Raw genomic sequence first — 14,321 nt, 5'->3', positions numbered from 1 at the left:
GCTCTCAGCCTGGGTGCCGGGTTCAGATGGGAGGGCGGGGGGTCACCCGGCGGTTAGGGGACCCTTAGACTCCCAGGTGAGAGTCGGTGGCACAACCTCTTTGCAAAATAGGGGTTCGATGTCTGTTTTCAACCAAAGAAGGGAGGGAAAACTCTAGGAGCGTAGGATCCCTACTGTGGGGTTCAGTGGAGATGACCCACTGTGGGTGCATGACCGCGGTGACATCGGGGCGCCTGGTCCCTGGTGCTGGCAGGGCCTCCACTTGCTGCGGGCTCTTGGTGGGCCAGGCTGCTGAGGGAGGAGCTCCAGACCGCGGTCCTGCAGGCGGCCTCTATGGCAGCCAGGATGGGCAGCCGGCCTTGCAGAGTCTGGGGTCAGGGCTGAAGGAGCCCAGTGAGGGGTACGAGCAAGGCAGGGGCTGATGAGGTGAGACCGGGGACAGCCGGGGGGCGTTTCGGTCCCAGACGGGCACTGCGAGCCTGTGTGACTGACCCCAGTGGGGCCCGGGTGAGCTTCCCGGGTGCCTGGAGGATGAAGCCTGCGTCCGTGCTGCCCCGGGGGCCACTGCAGGAGGCTGTTCCTCTGGCATTTTCCCTGCGGGCGGCTTCCCTGTGATAAACGGGACTGTGAGCATTGTGGCTTCTCTCCTGAGTCCTAGGGGAGTGGGTCTGAGGGTCCCCGGCACAACGGACGCTGGGGATAGCGCGGCAGGACGGCTCTCCTAGTTCTGACACTGCTCCCCCAGCCACGGGCACGTCATCGTGCGAAGACCCACGTCCGAGTGTTTCTAGAAATTCATAGGGTTAAATTGAGCTGCTGTTATTACTAAGTCAGAAATGTCTGTTACTGGCGGGGGGGGGGGGTCCCTTCCAAGACCCCGTGGCTGCCTGTGTGGCTGGTCCCGAGCTCTCCCTGTGCCAGCCCCGTCCTGTACACACACCTGAGGTCACGTGGAACCGTGACAGGCACAGGAGGGGACGAGCAGTCACAGCGAGGTGCGGCCGTGAGGTTAGAGGTCCGTGGTCTCGAGCTCTCCCAGGCCTGTGCTCACCCTTCTTCCTGGGACGGTGACTGGAGGATGTGCTCGTGAAGGAGAGGAGTGGCGTGGGCAGGCGACAGCGTTGGGCTGCTTCGGATCTTCTGACGACGCGTTCCAGGAGGACCCTGGCTTCCGCCTGGCGGTGGAGCGTGGGTAACTAGAACCACGGGCGAGGGACCAGGGTGCAGGCGCAGCTCCAGAGATGTTGCGCGTTGAGCCGTTTGGTCCCCGTCTTCCTGAGCTGGAGGCAGCTTCTCTCGTGTTGGTCACTGGGGACCCAGGCTCCCTGCTGTGTTACCTCCCCAGTGCTCTGTAATCTCTGAAACTGGTTACACCACGGAGGGGGGCCACAGCCCTTGGGGACATCGGGCCTCATTGCCACATGGGGTGAGGACTGTGTGGCCCACCGCGGCGGTCTCAGGAATCCCTCGGTCTACACAGGGGTGTGTGTGCATGTGCTGCGTCCCTTCTAGCCAGTGGCCTCAGCTCTCCACTCACTGGTGTCCCCTCCCCCCAGTGAGCGGGCACAAAGGCCAACCCAGCCCGACACCCGGAAGACAGAAAAGGATTCGTGTCCTCCACTTGGCTCTCAGACATTTTAGAAAGAAGTAGGGTTTTAGGAACAAAGATTTCTTTAAAAATATTTTCAAAATATATTTTATTTCTCTCTTATACGTACTTTGCAAGTTTCCAAGGTAAATAGCAGCGCCATGTACAGAAATAAAGGAGAGTTCTTCAAGAACTGGCACGGACTCAATCACAAGAAGGATCCGCTTCTGATGATGGAAAACAAGCTCAATTCTTAGCAAAGCCAGAGAGCCGAGGGAAGCGTTTTCTTCGGAACGGTCTCTCCCACGGATCCCTGGGCAGCTCGGGGGCTCGCACCGTAGGCGCGGCAGCAGACTCCAGAAAACGTGTGGAGCAGCGGAGGCCAGTCTGAGAGACGGCTCCAGGTCACGAGTGTCGACGCTCTAGGCACCCAGTGTCCTGCCCGAGGACCTTCATGGGTCCATTTCAGCATCTGGCTAAGAACACATTTTCTTGGGAGACACTTGATAAAAATCTCGTCACTTGCTAAACTGTCAAAACTACTAATGGTATTAAATACGCAAGGAACCGCCATGTACTTTATTCCCTACATTTCGGCACCGTCGTCGTCGTCGTCTTCATCATCTTTGGCTCTGAAATGCATTTTCCTGAATTCCCGTCTGCTCATCGAAGGACAAGACGAAGACGCTGGGGGAAGGTCCTTGGAGGGAGAGAACAGTCATCTCAGCCACCGCCAGCCCACCGCACTGGTGAGCACCCCAGGGGAGGGCTCGCCCCCCCGCCCCCCGGCCCCCAGCTGATCCTAGGGAAGAGGACAGCCAGCAAGTGTGTGGGGCGGGTGGCTGCTCCCCTCCCATGACCGAGGGGGGAGGCCCAGAGTCCGCACCAACCCCCACCCCGATGGCTGAGCAAGGAAGGAGAGGCCTCTCAGCAGAGGCGGCGCCCTTGCAAGGATCCCCTGCTCAGGACAGGGAGAGGCTGCTCCCAGGTGGCCGGCGTGTCTCCTCCTTATGGGCAATGGGGCCTGTCCTGAGGCAGTGCCACACGCAGGCCGTGAGCTGACCCAGTGTGCAGCCCGCGCGGGGGCGCCCATCTTACTTGCATGAGCTCCACGTTTCCGAAGAACCGGCCCACGGGCATGGGCTGGTTGCTGTCCTCGTCCAGAAAGACGCTGTCGTCCGTCTGTAGCGGGGGCCTCAGCACCTGCTCCGCTGCCCCGCCCTGTGTGGCGTGGCTGCCGTGAGGCTCCTCTCCTGGAAGGACCCCGGGTGTGGGCAGGCACAGGCCGTCCTCAGTCTCTGCCGGGCCGGCGTCGCCCACAGCTGTGCGGGCCTCGAGGGGGGGGCCCGTGGCCGCGGGCTGGGCAGGAGCCCCAGCTCCCTTTCCTGGAGGCAGCCCCTGGTCTTCAGCGAGCCCCAGAGACTCATCGTTACAAGGGCTCCTTGGGGGGATCTTGGGCAGCCCAAGGCTTTCACCCTTCGGGACAAGTTTCTGTAATTCTGATTTCACGAGATGACCTTTGTCATACTTGAACTTCTTGGAAATTCGCCTGTCCGCAGCTTTGTGTGACGAGGCCTATCAACAGAAAAGTGTAGGAGGAAACCAGACACATCTAGGATTAGGGGCTGGGAGACAATCAAAACCGTCTCTGTCCCAGAGGCGAGGTTCCTGAACAATCCAGATGCTGCTGCCACACCCTGGAGGACAGGATTAGGTCACTGCCTCCAAAGGCACGGAATTTAAACCAGTGGCTGGGAAAGATGTAGACACACCGGCCACCACTCCCATCCCTGCCGGCTCACCCGAGGGCCTTGGGAGTGCCCGAGGGAACTTCCGAAGCAGGTATGGACGGATCATAAAATGCCAACAGACCTCCAGTTCCCACGCACAACTGCTAGAACGTAAGTCGCACGAAGGCGTTCTAGGACAGAGCAGGGGCTCACAAACGCCACTAAAGGGACGTCACGGTCTTTAGAGCAGCTCTCGAAGCGGAATCATGTTGGCTGCGGGCGTCAGACCGAGTCCCAGCCAGACCCCTGAGCTCGCTCCCCAAGACTGCAGGGGGGACGGGGCGTGGCCCTGTGCCAGCCGAGCTCAGCCGACCTCAGGCAGAAGGCTGTAAGGCTGAGTTCACAGAGTGACTGGAAGAGGGGTGTGTGGGGACGGAGTGTGAACCCCGTGTGTCCCCTGCCGGGGGAGCGCTCCAAGGACACGGCCCCGGCCTGCAGAGCACAGCTTTCTCGGACAGTGATCACAGCGCTTGACGTCCCTCTGCGGGGTAAGCAACCCCGCTCTTTCCGACACATCTCAGGACCAATGTTTTGTACAGGAACGAACCCCAGTCAAGTCCCAGCGTCTCTGTGCCGGCAAGGCTCACCTGGCATAGTGTCCTGGCAGACGTGGCGCGGCCGGCGTCCCGGGCAGAGGCCAACCTGGCTGAGCAGCGGCGGGCTCGGAGGCGCGCTGAGGACCGCACAGCACCTGCGAGCTAGAGCAGGTCCCACAGCGTCAGTCAGTGCTCTTCGGGGACGTGAGCACGGGCAAGCGGCATCCCCGCCCGAAGAAACCGCTGCAGGGTCCCTCCCGCCCCATCTCCTCCTCTTCCTGGAAAAACACCTGGGGCCGTGTGCAAACAGACAAAACTGTTCCGGGTTTAAGACGCACATCTGTTCTGGGGTGCCTGGGCGGCTCGGTGGATTAAGCCTCTGCCTTCGGCTCAGGTCATGATCTCGGGGTCCTGGGATCAAGCCCTGCATCGGGCTCTCTGCTCAGCAGGGAACCTGCTTCTCCCCACCCCCCTCCCTGCCTCTCTGCCTACTTGTGCTCTGTCAAATAAATAAATCTCTAAAAAAAAAAGACGATGCACATCTGTTCTTCGCTACCGTCTTGGAAGCTCGGGGCGGTGTGTCTCCTTCATGGCACGCATGTGGAAGAACCTGCACTTGGGAGTTCGTCGGCATTAAGTCAGCTTCAGATGTGTTCAGAAGCACACATCCCCTTTCTCAGAAGGTTCTCCAACTTTTACACGGTGTACAAGTTCTCCGTAAAAGGGGACAGGAAAAACAAAGCCACCCCCCACGCCCCCCGCACTCACTGTAGAGGTGGAAACAGCCCGACTCTACTGGTTTAGAGCAGTTAGGTTGTGGCTAATGTTACCGACTTAGCAGTCTGTGTCCGGTATACTCTGAATGTGGTGCAGTCTCCTAACAAGGAAGGAATGACCCAAAGCAGTAAAAACTGAGAACCCACGTGCTTCTGGCCAAACCAGGTCGCCTTGGTGCAGCCCTCCCTGCTCCCTAAACCACACACCTGCCTTGAGTTTCACCAATTTTCCACTTATTCCTTTTTCCATTCTGGAGCGGAAACCAAATGTAGGGAGAAGACGATCCGTTTGAAGCTCAGCTTGACACCTGACAGTAAAGGTTTGTCGCACAGCAGGTGGGCGAGGACGCGTGGGCAGGTGGGCGAGGACCCGTGGGCAGGTGGGCGAGGACCCGTGGGCTCGCGTCCCAGCAGGCCCCAGATACGTGGGCCCTGGGGCTGGGTCGAGGGTGGCAGGCTCCACAGCAGAGACTCATCAAAGGCCAGCGTAGAGCCTCTACCGCGCTGTCCTGGCCGCCCCCGCCCCGGCAGCCATGGCTTTCCAGAGGCCCTGGGAGGTGGCGGCTCACCCAGGCTGTGAGACAGCAGGAGCGGTCCCGGAGAGCGTTCAAATGCAAGGAAAAGGAAAGGCAGCGGCCTACGGAAGGACAGGTACCCTCCCAGCTGTGTGCACAGTAGGGGCAAGGAGCTCTGGACCAGGTAAAGGGCCTGGGCCCGTGCCGTGTCAAGAGCATGTTTGCTGAAGCCCGGCAGCCGTGGGGACTCAGCCACACGCAGGGAGCGGAGCCAGCAGAGGCTCTGGAACCCCCCCTCCCTGTCCTGTACCAGCACACCGCCCGGAGCCCTCTCCCCCCGGGGAGGGAAGGGCCATGTCCATCCCAGGCCACCAACCGTCTTCTCTTCTGTTACAAGTCCTTCTAACACTTTCCCACGTGACTGTGCCTGGCTGGGCGCAGTGGGGGGCGGACGGACAGACGGATGGTCCTGAGGACAGCTGCTGCTGTCACCAAGTGTCACCGAGTACTGACGTAGCAGGCGCTGTGCCCGCTGCTTCAACAGCTTCCAAGGAGCAGCTTTAAGACGAGGATGGCTCCGTGGAGGAGCCTGTGTGAGGTCAGCCAAGTGCTGTGTGGCCTAAAGTCCTCCTTGCCCTGCGTCATCGCGCACAGCGCTCACAGGAGCTCCAAGAGCTGCCGCTTGAAGCTGCTCAGCAGCTCCGCGGGGGCTGAGCAGGGGTGGGGGGGGCGTCCTGGCTCTTCTCCGAGGCCGTGCGCTTCTAGAGGCCTTCCGTTTTCATCTCCAAGGCAGGGACTGTTGTCTTAGGGGGCACCAGGCTCCCTGGGTGGGCGGGTTCATCTTCGACTTTCCAGGCCCCCGAAGACACACCCTTGGTGGGTCCAGGCCAACGCTCCGGAGCTGTGGTGGTTCTGGTGCCACCCGTCATCCACCCGAGAGCTGCAGCCACACTGGGCACGTGATGGTTTGGCTCAGTCTTGGGTGGAACCCCCAAGGAGCCCGCTCCCGCACGTCAAGCATCTAGCAGTTTCTTCTGCTGTGGAGAGCCGGCTGCTTCCACTTAATCCCCAAAGGAAAAACTTCCCGCTGTTGACGTCTTCCACCTTCCAGGCAGACTGGTTAAAAATGGACGTCAAAGGCAAAAATGTGGTTTCCCAAAAGGGCAAGACAGCATGAGGAACCCCGCTGACCCCTATAAAACTGGCAGAAAGTATGAAAAACCATTTAAACCTTTTGGAAATGGGCAAAGCGCAAATGAAGGAACACTCACTCAGGACCACCTGCAAAACTCAGCGGTGTGTGGACTCTAGACCCCACGGCCGAGGACACGGGGCACCCACCCACTCCCAGACAGAGAGGTTTCCTCCAACCTGGAGCGGGATGTCAGCCTTTCTGATTCTGTCCTCATCCTACCTGTTCCCATGCTAAGACCTGCGTTCTGTGTGGCTGAGAAGAGGGAGCTTCCTTCTGCCCACACCACAGCTGTGGGACAGTCTGGGCAGAGCACTAAGAAGACTGGGGCCCCCTCACCCTTGCCCTGCTTGTGGAGGTGGTTCCAGGCCTGGAGAAGCAGGCCCAGGGGGTCTCGGGCTGCTGCACAGCCGCTTCTCTGAGAGTGCTCTGGGTGTAACACAGGTGTCTTGCAGTGAAGCCTGTCACAGTCCCTAGACGGAGCATCTGACTCTGAGACTTTGCCCACAGGAGAGGCAGGTGTTACAACAGAGGGCTCTTGTCTCTCCCCTCAGAACTGACTTCCTCTACAGGAGTATGGAGAAGGTCTGGTCTTAGGGAGCTCTCAGGAACAGCAGAGGATGTGGAAAAAAGGCAGCTATGACAGAACCAAGATAAACTTCAGGCCAGACAGTCCGCAGGTGAGAAGCAGGGACTCCCGCAGTCGGAGGAGCCCTCCTGGGGCCCGAGCAAGCACCAAACACGACTCGGAAGCCAGGCCTCAGCCTTCAAAGCCGCCACCAGATTAGTTTGCAGAGCAAGTTAGGCCCCAGGCGACTGTGGCAAACTGAGCAATCCAATGGCACTTAATGGGAATTTAAGCACCAGATGTGGTCTGTGAGCAGCAGGAGAGTGCCCCCAGCGTGAAGGTGCTGCCCAGGCAGCGGACTGACCGTCACCTGGGGAGAGGGGAATAGAGCGTCCAACAGAAACATCGGCCCAATCACTAGACAAACAAACGCCTACCAACAGTAACAAGCGGAGGGGAACCCAGAATTGCTACATTACCTGACATGCCCAGATTTGACAAAAAGTCATGGAGCATGCAAGGAAACTGGAGAGCAGACCCGTACCCTGGAATAAAGCCAGTGACAGAAGAGCCTGCGAGAGTGGCCGGATTTAACTTTATCAGAAAAAGACTTAAAAGTGGCCATTTGGGGCCTGTTCAAGAGCTACGAGAAAGCACAAGTAAAGAACTGGACAGAGAGAAAAGAGAGTGAAAAAGGAAGCCTTCAAGAAAACCCTGGACACATGTAAGTGCACCAACATACGTGTAATGGGAGTAACAGGACGGAAAGGAGCAGAAAAGACAGAGAAATAACGGCTGAAGCTTCCCAAATTTATTGAAAAATAGCGACCAACACAACAGGAATCTCAAAGGACTCCGTTCCCAGTAGAAGAAATGCAGCGAGGTCCGCAAACGCACACGGCGCTAAGTCCTGAAAGCCAGGGACCAAAGACATCTTGAAGACAGCCGCGGAGAACGACCCTCCCTTAGCAGGGAGCTCCATAAATACGTCACTAACTTGGCAGAATCAGTGGATACAGTCACACAACTCCAGGATCTCTAAGAAAAAATCCCCAACCAAGAATCCCGCACCGAGCAAAGCCATCCTTTAAGAATGACAGCGGGACAGGCACTGCCAGGTCAGCGGGGGGGACCTGCGGCCAGCAGCCACGTCTTACAAGGAGTACTAAAGGACATTCCGTGATCCCTGGTGAGCGAGCACCGGGGAGGTCATTCCGTCCTTGCAGAACCCCGTTTTCAGGCGTATGTACTCCTCTCTTAACTGGTGTAGAAAGCAGCTGTAGAGACGCATAAAGGGATGTGCTCTGGCAGCACCAGCATGAAGGGTGGGATCCGGCTGCACTGGCTGAGGAAATGCCAGCAGGGGACAGAGAACCCGGCAGGACTGCGGCTTCCAACACTCAGAGGGAACAGGTGTACGACCCCGAGACAGCGGGCCGAGGGAATAAAGGTGTACGTCCCACTAGGACCAGGGGGCCACAGACCTGCAGCGGATTCCACTGTTACAACGCGTCTGGCAGAGCCCAGAGCAACCGCTGGGAAGAAAATGTTAATAGCGAATGAGTCACTAAAATGCTGCATTACAAAGTATCCACTTCAAGGCCTTTAAACAAGAACAGAAAAAAGCAGACGAGCTTAAAGACCACCGAAGCAGAAGGGCACGCGTGCATCCCAGCCCGTCAGAACTCTGCGAACGGGCCCAGCAACTCCATAAAAGGATGTCAAGTTTGTGAAACACCCCCCCGCACCCCAACAACCAGCGGCGGAGCCCCGCGGGGTCCCCAGTGCGGGAACCGGCGCCCCGGCCAGTGCCCTCCCACCCCACGCGTCCCCCGAGCTGACGGCCGCCTAGACGAAAACCAAGGGCTTCGGTAGTGGCAGCGGTTCCCGGGGTCCAGAACGGTTCTGGACCCTTTCCTGGGATTGGACCTGGCGGCCCTCTGTCAGGGGGCGTGACCCAGGACGCCCGCCTCGCAGGCGGTGATCTGGGAGCCCCTTACCCGGGGGTGGGGGGGGCGTGACCCATGATGCTCCCCTCCCCCGCCCCCCCCCCCCCGGCGTGGTCTGGGAGCCCCCTACACCGAGGGCGTGACCCGGGGTGCCCCGCCCCCCCGGGGGGCGCTCTGGGAACCCCCCATCCCGGGCAGTGATCAGGCTGCACCTTACCCGGGGGGGGGGGGGGGGCGTGACCAGGATACCCCAGCTCCCCCGGCGGCGTGGTCTGGAAGCCCCTACCCCGAGGCGGCCGAGCGGGTGCCGCCCCTCGGCCCTGGGCGCACTGCGGTCACTCCTTAGCTCCCCAGACGATGGGTGGCCGGAGCCCTAGCCCCTTCGGCGCAGCTCCCCCCCGGCCTCGGCCCCTCACCTTCCGGCTCCTCATGGGTGTGAGCGGCGCGCTGCCGCCCCCAGCACCGCCCCGAGTCCCCACGTCCCGGCCTAACGCTTCTCAAAGGAGCGGCGACCCCGCGACCCGCGGCCCGCGCCCCGGCGTCCGACGCCACCAGAGGGTTGACCAATCACAGCCCGGCGTCCCCTGCACGTGACCCAACAAAGTCCGCGCCGCGGCCATGTTTGTGAGGGGCACCCGCCGGACGGCCTCAGCGGTCATCGCGGTTAGACGGGGCGGCGGCCATGTTTGTGAGGGGCATCTGGAAGCGCCGGCCGCGTGTCCGGGGGAAGGCGGGAAGTGCTTGTTCACCGGAGGCCCGCGGCGGAGGTCGGTTTCCAGGCTCTGGTCCCCGGTGTGCGAGCGTCGCGACTTTGCCGTGGTGCGCTTGGCCTGGGGACCGGCGAGTCCCCGCATGGTCCTGCCCCGACCCCGCCCGGCTAGTCCCCCAGCGGAGGTGGACCGCAGGCCGCCCAAGGACGGCCCTTCCTCCCCGGGGCTCAGCTCTTCCAGCACGGGGTGACGGTCCGGCGGCGCCCGCTCCCCTCTCCAGTGTCCCGGCTCCTGGCACCTCAGGGACCCTGCGTTAAAGCCAGTGGCCGCCTTTGAGCGTTTTAAAAACATGAAATCCAGCCTTGCCTTTAAGCACGCCAGGCCCCCAGCTCCCGGGTCTAGGACCCCTCCCCCAGCCCCCCCCCGCCCCCGACTGAAGGACACCAGCCCTGCCCTCTGGCCCCCCAGTGCGCCCCCAGGACTGAGGGACACCAGCCCTGTCCTCTCACCCGTCAGGACTGAGACAGCAGCCGCCCCCCACCCCGCGGCTCCGCACCGTGGCAGCCCCAAGCCACAGGCGGGCTTTGCAATCAGCAGAGCGGTGTTTAGGCCTGTGTTTGCAGGTGAGAACGTTCAGATCAGGCAGTTTTGTCAGATGCACTAGATTCTCCAGTTCCGCTGTGAAAGGCTGAACAGTGACCTGTGTTGAGCTTCGGCCCCGTGGCCCATCTGAGCGTGCCCGTGTGCGTCGTTCCCCGGCAGACGGTGACTCGTACCCTCCTGCGGACGCGTCCATGTTCGCTGCTCCCGCAGATCGACTCCCTCCGAGCCTGCGAACGCGCTGGATGGGGATCCCGCCGGCTCCTCCCTGCCGCGCAGACCAGCCCGAGCCCCTTCCGGGAGGCCGCGCTGCTCTGGTTCCGGCCACGAGGGAAGACATGCACGGGCCTGGTGTGCACGCTCACGCGCGCCCGTCTGCTCCGCGGCCCGCTGGATCCTTCTCCCTTCCCAGGGCTGTGTTGCCCGCGGCCTTATTTCCCACCGCCTGTGTGGAAGGGAGAAGACAAATGGGGCCTGGCAGGAAAGTCCGTTTGGAAAGGAAACTAATCTAATCACTGGCAGCCGCTGGAGGGAAACCCAAGGCCAAGCCTGTTAAACACCTCGCCTGTCCCACTTCTGGGGAGACTGGTTTTCTAATAAGCTGGGTTCCGTGCTTTTATTACGGAGCCCTTCAGAACTCCACTTCTCATCAGTTGGCACCTGATGGCCACCAGCCAGTTTCTGGCTCTCCAGTTGCTCTGGCGTCAGCGGATGCCGGGCCCCTGCTTGGGCACGCCTGACTCGGACAGGCCAGAGAACTGGGTGCCTCTGGAGTTCAGCCTCCCCAAGGGCTTCAACTCTGGTTGCAAAGGTGCCCTGTCCACCCGCCGGTTGTGTGAACGGTGTTTCTAGCCCCCCAGCTGCTCCGGCCTGACGCCCAGGGCCTCCCCGTCAACTAACCCTCCTTCCATGTCTGTCTCCGATCAGTGACCATTCCTGGTAATTCTAGACCGCGCGGCTGGTCCCCCTTCTCCTCTTGCCCACACAGTCCACAGCAACGGACTGGTCACTCACCAGTGGTGGCCTGACCCCCTCTAGGGGTGCCTCACTGCTTCTAGGATCAAGAACCGGACGTCACATGGCCTGGAAGGCCCAGCACACAGCAGGAGCTCCGGGAATGTTCGCTGAATGAAGGTGTCGCAGCTGAGGTGCCCACCACGGCCCTTCCTCCAGACCCATCCAGCCCAGCTGCCCTTGCCCCTCTCCTTCTGCTGCTCCCACTGCTCCCCTCCTGGCTCCCAGAGTGCAGCGGGTCCCCTTCCCCACCTGGCCCTGCGCTGTGCCTTCTGCTTGGAAAGCCTGCTCTCCCCAGCCCCCATCCATCTCCCTGGCTAATCCCCACTGAAACCTCAGATCAGCCTAAACTGGGGGTCCTTGCGGGGAGGGCCATCAGCAGCCATCTCCCTCCACCCACACGCTGCGTCTCCTCCCCACAGCTTTAGTTAGCCTTCTTCTTTGCCTGCAGCTCGCCTCTCTACCCTCCTGCTTGCCCACTCCCTCATTCAGTGTTTGCTGAGCTCCTGCTGTGTGCCTGGGACTGAGCTAGGCCAGCGTTACAGTGGTGGTGCACCTGCCTTTGTCATGTTTGTAGTCCAGCTGGGGGTGGGGGTGGAGACAGTGGGGGGATGGGCGCTCAGGGGGACAGCGTATGGGGGTGCGGGGTCCGATAAGGCTCATTGTAGGAAGTGACAGCGGGAATTATTCAGGGTCATTGTTTCCCTCCAGGATGAAGCCCCTTTCAGGTCCAGCGGGAGGAAGCCAGCAGGAGCCCCGGCCTGGGCCAAGGCTGTCCCTCCCGGCGAGGCGGGAAGCCCAGAGCTGCTGCAGGAGATGCTCTTGGATTCTCTCCCTCCTCCCATGCGCTTCCTTTCCCTCTTCCAGACTAGCTGTGCCCCTCCCTTCCAGGTCCTGGAAGCCGAGGCTTGTGCTTTGCTCACAACCGTGGCCCCAGAGCCCGGCTTAGCGCCCGGGACGTGCTGCCAGGTGCTCAGCAAATATTTGTTGGAGGGATGGCTGGCGGGAAGAATGCATAGGAGGGAGTTGCAGACTGAAGATTGGGAGGAAACTCTGTATTCTCACCCATAACCCAAGCTCATCACCCAAACACTCTGGTATGTTCACAGCTCAGTGTTTGCCTTCCACAAACACTGCGGGGCTGGTGAGAAAGTTGGAGAGAATTTTCAATTGTTTAAGTCGGCGGTTTCCTTAGCCGGGGCCCTTCTGGCCTGGAGCGTGTCTCCTTACCCACAGAGGGTGGCCTGTGTGATGAAGGATCGTTTCTTACATGCTGACCCTTTATGGTTAAAAGACAGAATAGTTTTCCTAAAAAGTGAGGGAAAACCACAAGCGGAAAAGGTCACAGAAGAATGTGGAGCCGCAGGAACTCTCTCACTGCTGGTGGGATCCAACACGGCGTGGCCGCTTTGGAAGACAGGTCGGTGGTTTCTTACAGAACGGGGCACCTTCTTACCGTGGGATCCCCAGTCACGCTCGCTCAGTCCGCGCGAAAGCCTGCACCAGCACGTTGTTACCAGCCTTATTTGTAATTGCTAAAACTTGGAAGCTACCAAGATGTCCTTTAGAAAAGGCGAGTGGATAAAGAAAATGGTCCGTCCAGACAACGGAATATTATTTAGTGCTAAAAAGGCACGAGCCATCGAGCCATGGAGAGACGGGAAGGAACCGAGAACGTGTCGCGCTAAGAGAAAGGAGTCCGTCAGAAGACTCCAGCCGGGGACGTTCTGGAAAAGGCAAACCTAGACAGGGCACCCGGGTCGGTGTTCCCCAGGGACGGGCGCAGTGGGCAGATGAGCTGAGGACACGGGACCTTCAGGGCAGTGAAGCGACTCTGGGTGAGCAATTTCTGTTTTTGTCCAAACCCATGGGATAGACGCCACTGAGAACGCACCGTGGTGTGGACTGTGGACGCTGGGGGATGACGACATGTGAATGTAGGTTCATCGGCCATCACATCCGTCCTGCGCTGGGTGGGTGTTGGTAGTGGGGGAGGCTGAGTGGTAGCGGGGGGACAGGGGACGTGGAGAGATCTGAGTATCTCCTCGGTTTTGCTGTGAGCCTACACTGCTCTGGACAACAGGTCTGCTTATGAAAGGGACACGATATGTGGAAGCATTGATGAGAAAAATAAAGGGAAAGCTCGCAGCCTGGTTTTTCAGCGTCCGTGTCTGGACGAGCGCAGGGCCGCGGCTGGACAGGGGTCTGCTGGTGAGATAGCTCCGCGCCTCACGTGGGCTGGTTCCACGCAGATTCGCTGGGGCCCGGCTGGGGGTAAGGAGGGTGTGAGGCTCTGATCCACAGAAGGCGTGAGAGAGGGAGGGGGAGCCCCTGCCTGCGTGAGAGAGGCCGGGAAGTGCCCGAGGGCCCACAGCCAGTGTTGAGCAGGAAGGGGTTCCTGCACAGTTACGTTAGGTGAGAAGAGCTTCCTGGAGGAGGCGGCTTGCGGGGCACGTGTGCACACAGAGCTGGAGCAGGACGCGGAAGGGACCCGTGCACGTACCTGTGCAGGGGTGAGGGCTGCGGGGGGTGGGGGGCCTGGTGCAGCCTGATGCTGCCCCTTCACAGGGCTCTCCCTGAGCTCAGCACGGATGGGATCTTTGTAGCTCACTTTGCAGGCTAACCAAACAGTTTGTGGCATTAAAATGTTTGGGAACAATTGGCCGTGTTCTGTGGCGACTCCCACACCCTGCTGGGAGGCGTGTGGCCGCGTGGGTGATCACACGTGCTCATGCTTCAGTAAGTTCACGGTCAACGGAAGGTCGTCATCCAGGGCCAGCTTCTCCTCTGGCTCCTCGAAGACCGGGGACCCGGTGCCCTCCATGCTCACTGCTGTGGTCACCTGGGGAGAGCACCCTCACCCCCGCCAGGGGTCCTTACTCAGCATTCCTTGACACTGTTTTTCCCGTCCACTTGGCTTTCAATTCCTGCCTTCTGTCTTTCCTGCAGTTAGGTGTGTGTCCTAAAACCCCCACAGCTCTTCTGTTATTGATAGCAGCTCAAAGTCATTTTGGGAAGGAGTCGGATATAAATGTGCATGAGGAGAATCCTTACGATGCCTCCACATTCCCCCAACGTTGGGC

At 60.2% G+C, this 14,321-nt stretch overlaps 1 protein-coding gene and 1 long non-coding RNA gene across 2 annotated transcripts; one reads left to right on the top strand and one right to left on the bottom strand.

Annotated features, from left to right (window-relative positions):
* Positions 1-1,680: 1,680 nt before the first annotated feature.
* On the bottom strand, positions 1,681-9,483 carry C4H1orf174 (chromosome 4 C1orf174 homolog). The gene is made up of 4 exons (XM_047724265.1): positions 9,331-9,483; positions 3,966-4,076; positions 2,687-3,163; positions 1,681-2,288 (listed from the first exon to the last, which is right to left on the bottom strand). The coding sequence occupies exons 1-4, from the start codon at positions 9,343-9,345 to the stop codon at positions 2,175-2,177; spliced, it is 717 nt and encodes a 238-aa protein (XP_047580221.1). The 5' UTR covers positions 9,346-9,483; the 3' UTR covers positions 1,681-2,174.
* A 35-nt stretch (positions 9,484-9,518) lies between these two features.
* On the top strand, positions 9,519-13,363 carry LOC125096995 (uncharacterized). Its single transcript, XR_007126454.1, has 2 exons — positions 9,519-11,372; positions 12,353-13,363. It is a non-coding gene; the product is annotated as an uncharacterized LOC125096995 (long non-coding RNA).
* The last annotated feature ends 958 nt before the right edge of the window (positions 13,364-14,321 follow it).

The sequence above is a fragment of the Lutra lutra genome, chromosome 4, assembly GCF_902655055.1.
Source record: "Lutra lutra chromosome 4, mLutLut1.2, whole genome shotgun sequence".
Taxonomy (NCBI): Eukaryota; Metazoa; Chordata; class Mammalia; order Carnivora; family Mustelidae; genus Lutra; species Lutra lutra.
Note: the sequence above shows the minus strand (reverse complement) of the source record. Positions and strands in the feature narration are given on the sequence as shown.

Bases quoted from the DNA above. Each gene is read 5' to 3' on its own strand.
- C4H1orf174 (XM_047724265.1), bottom strand. The intron at 3,164-3,965 runs GTGAGCCTTGCC...TTCTGTTGATAG, and splicing joins CTGCCAGGACACTATGCCAG to GCCTCGTCACACAAAGCTGC. The intron at 2,289-2,686 runs GTAAGATGGGCG...TCTCCCTCCAAG, and splicing joins GAAACGTGGAGCTCATGCAA to GACCTTCCCCCAGCGTCTTC.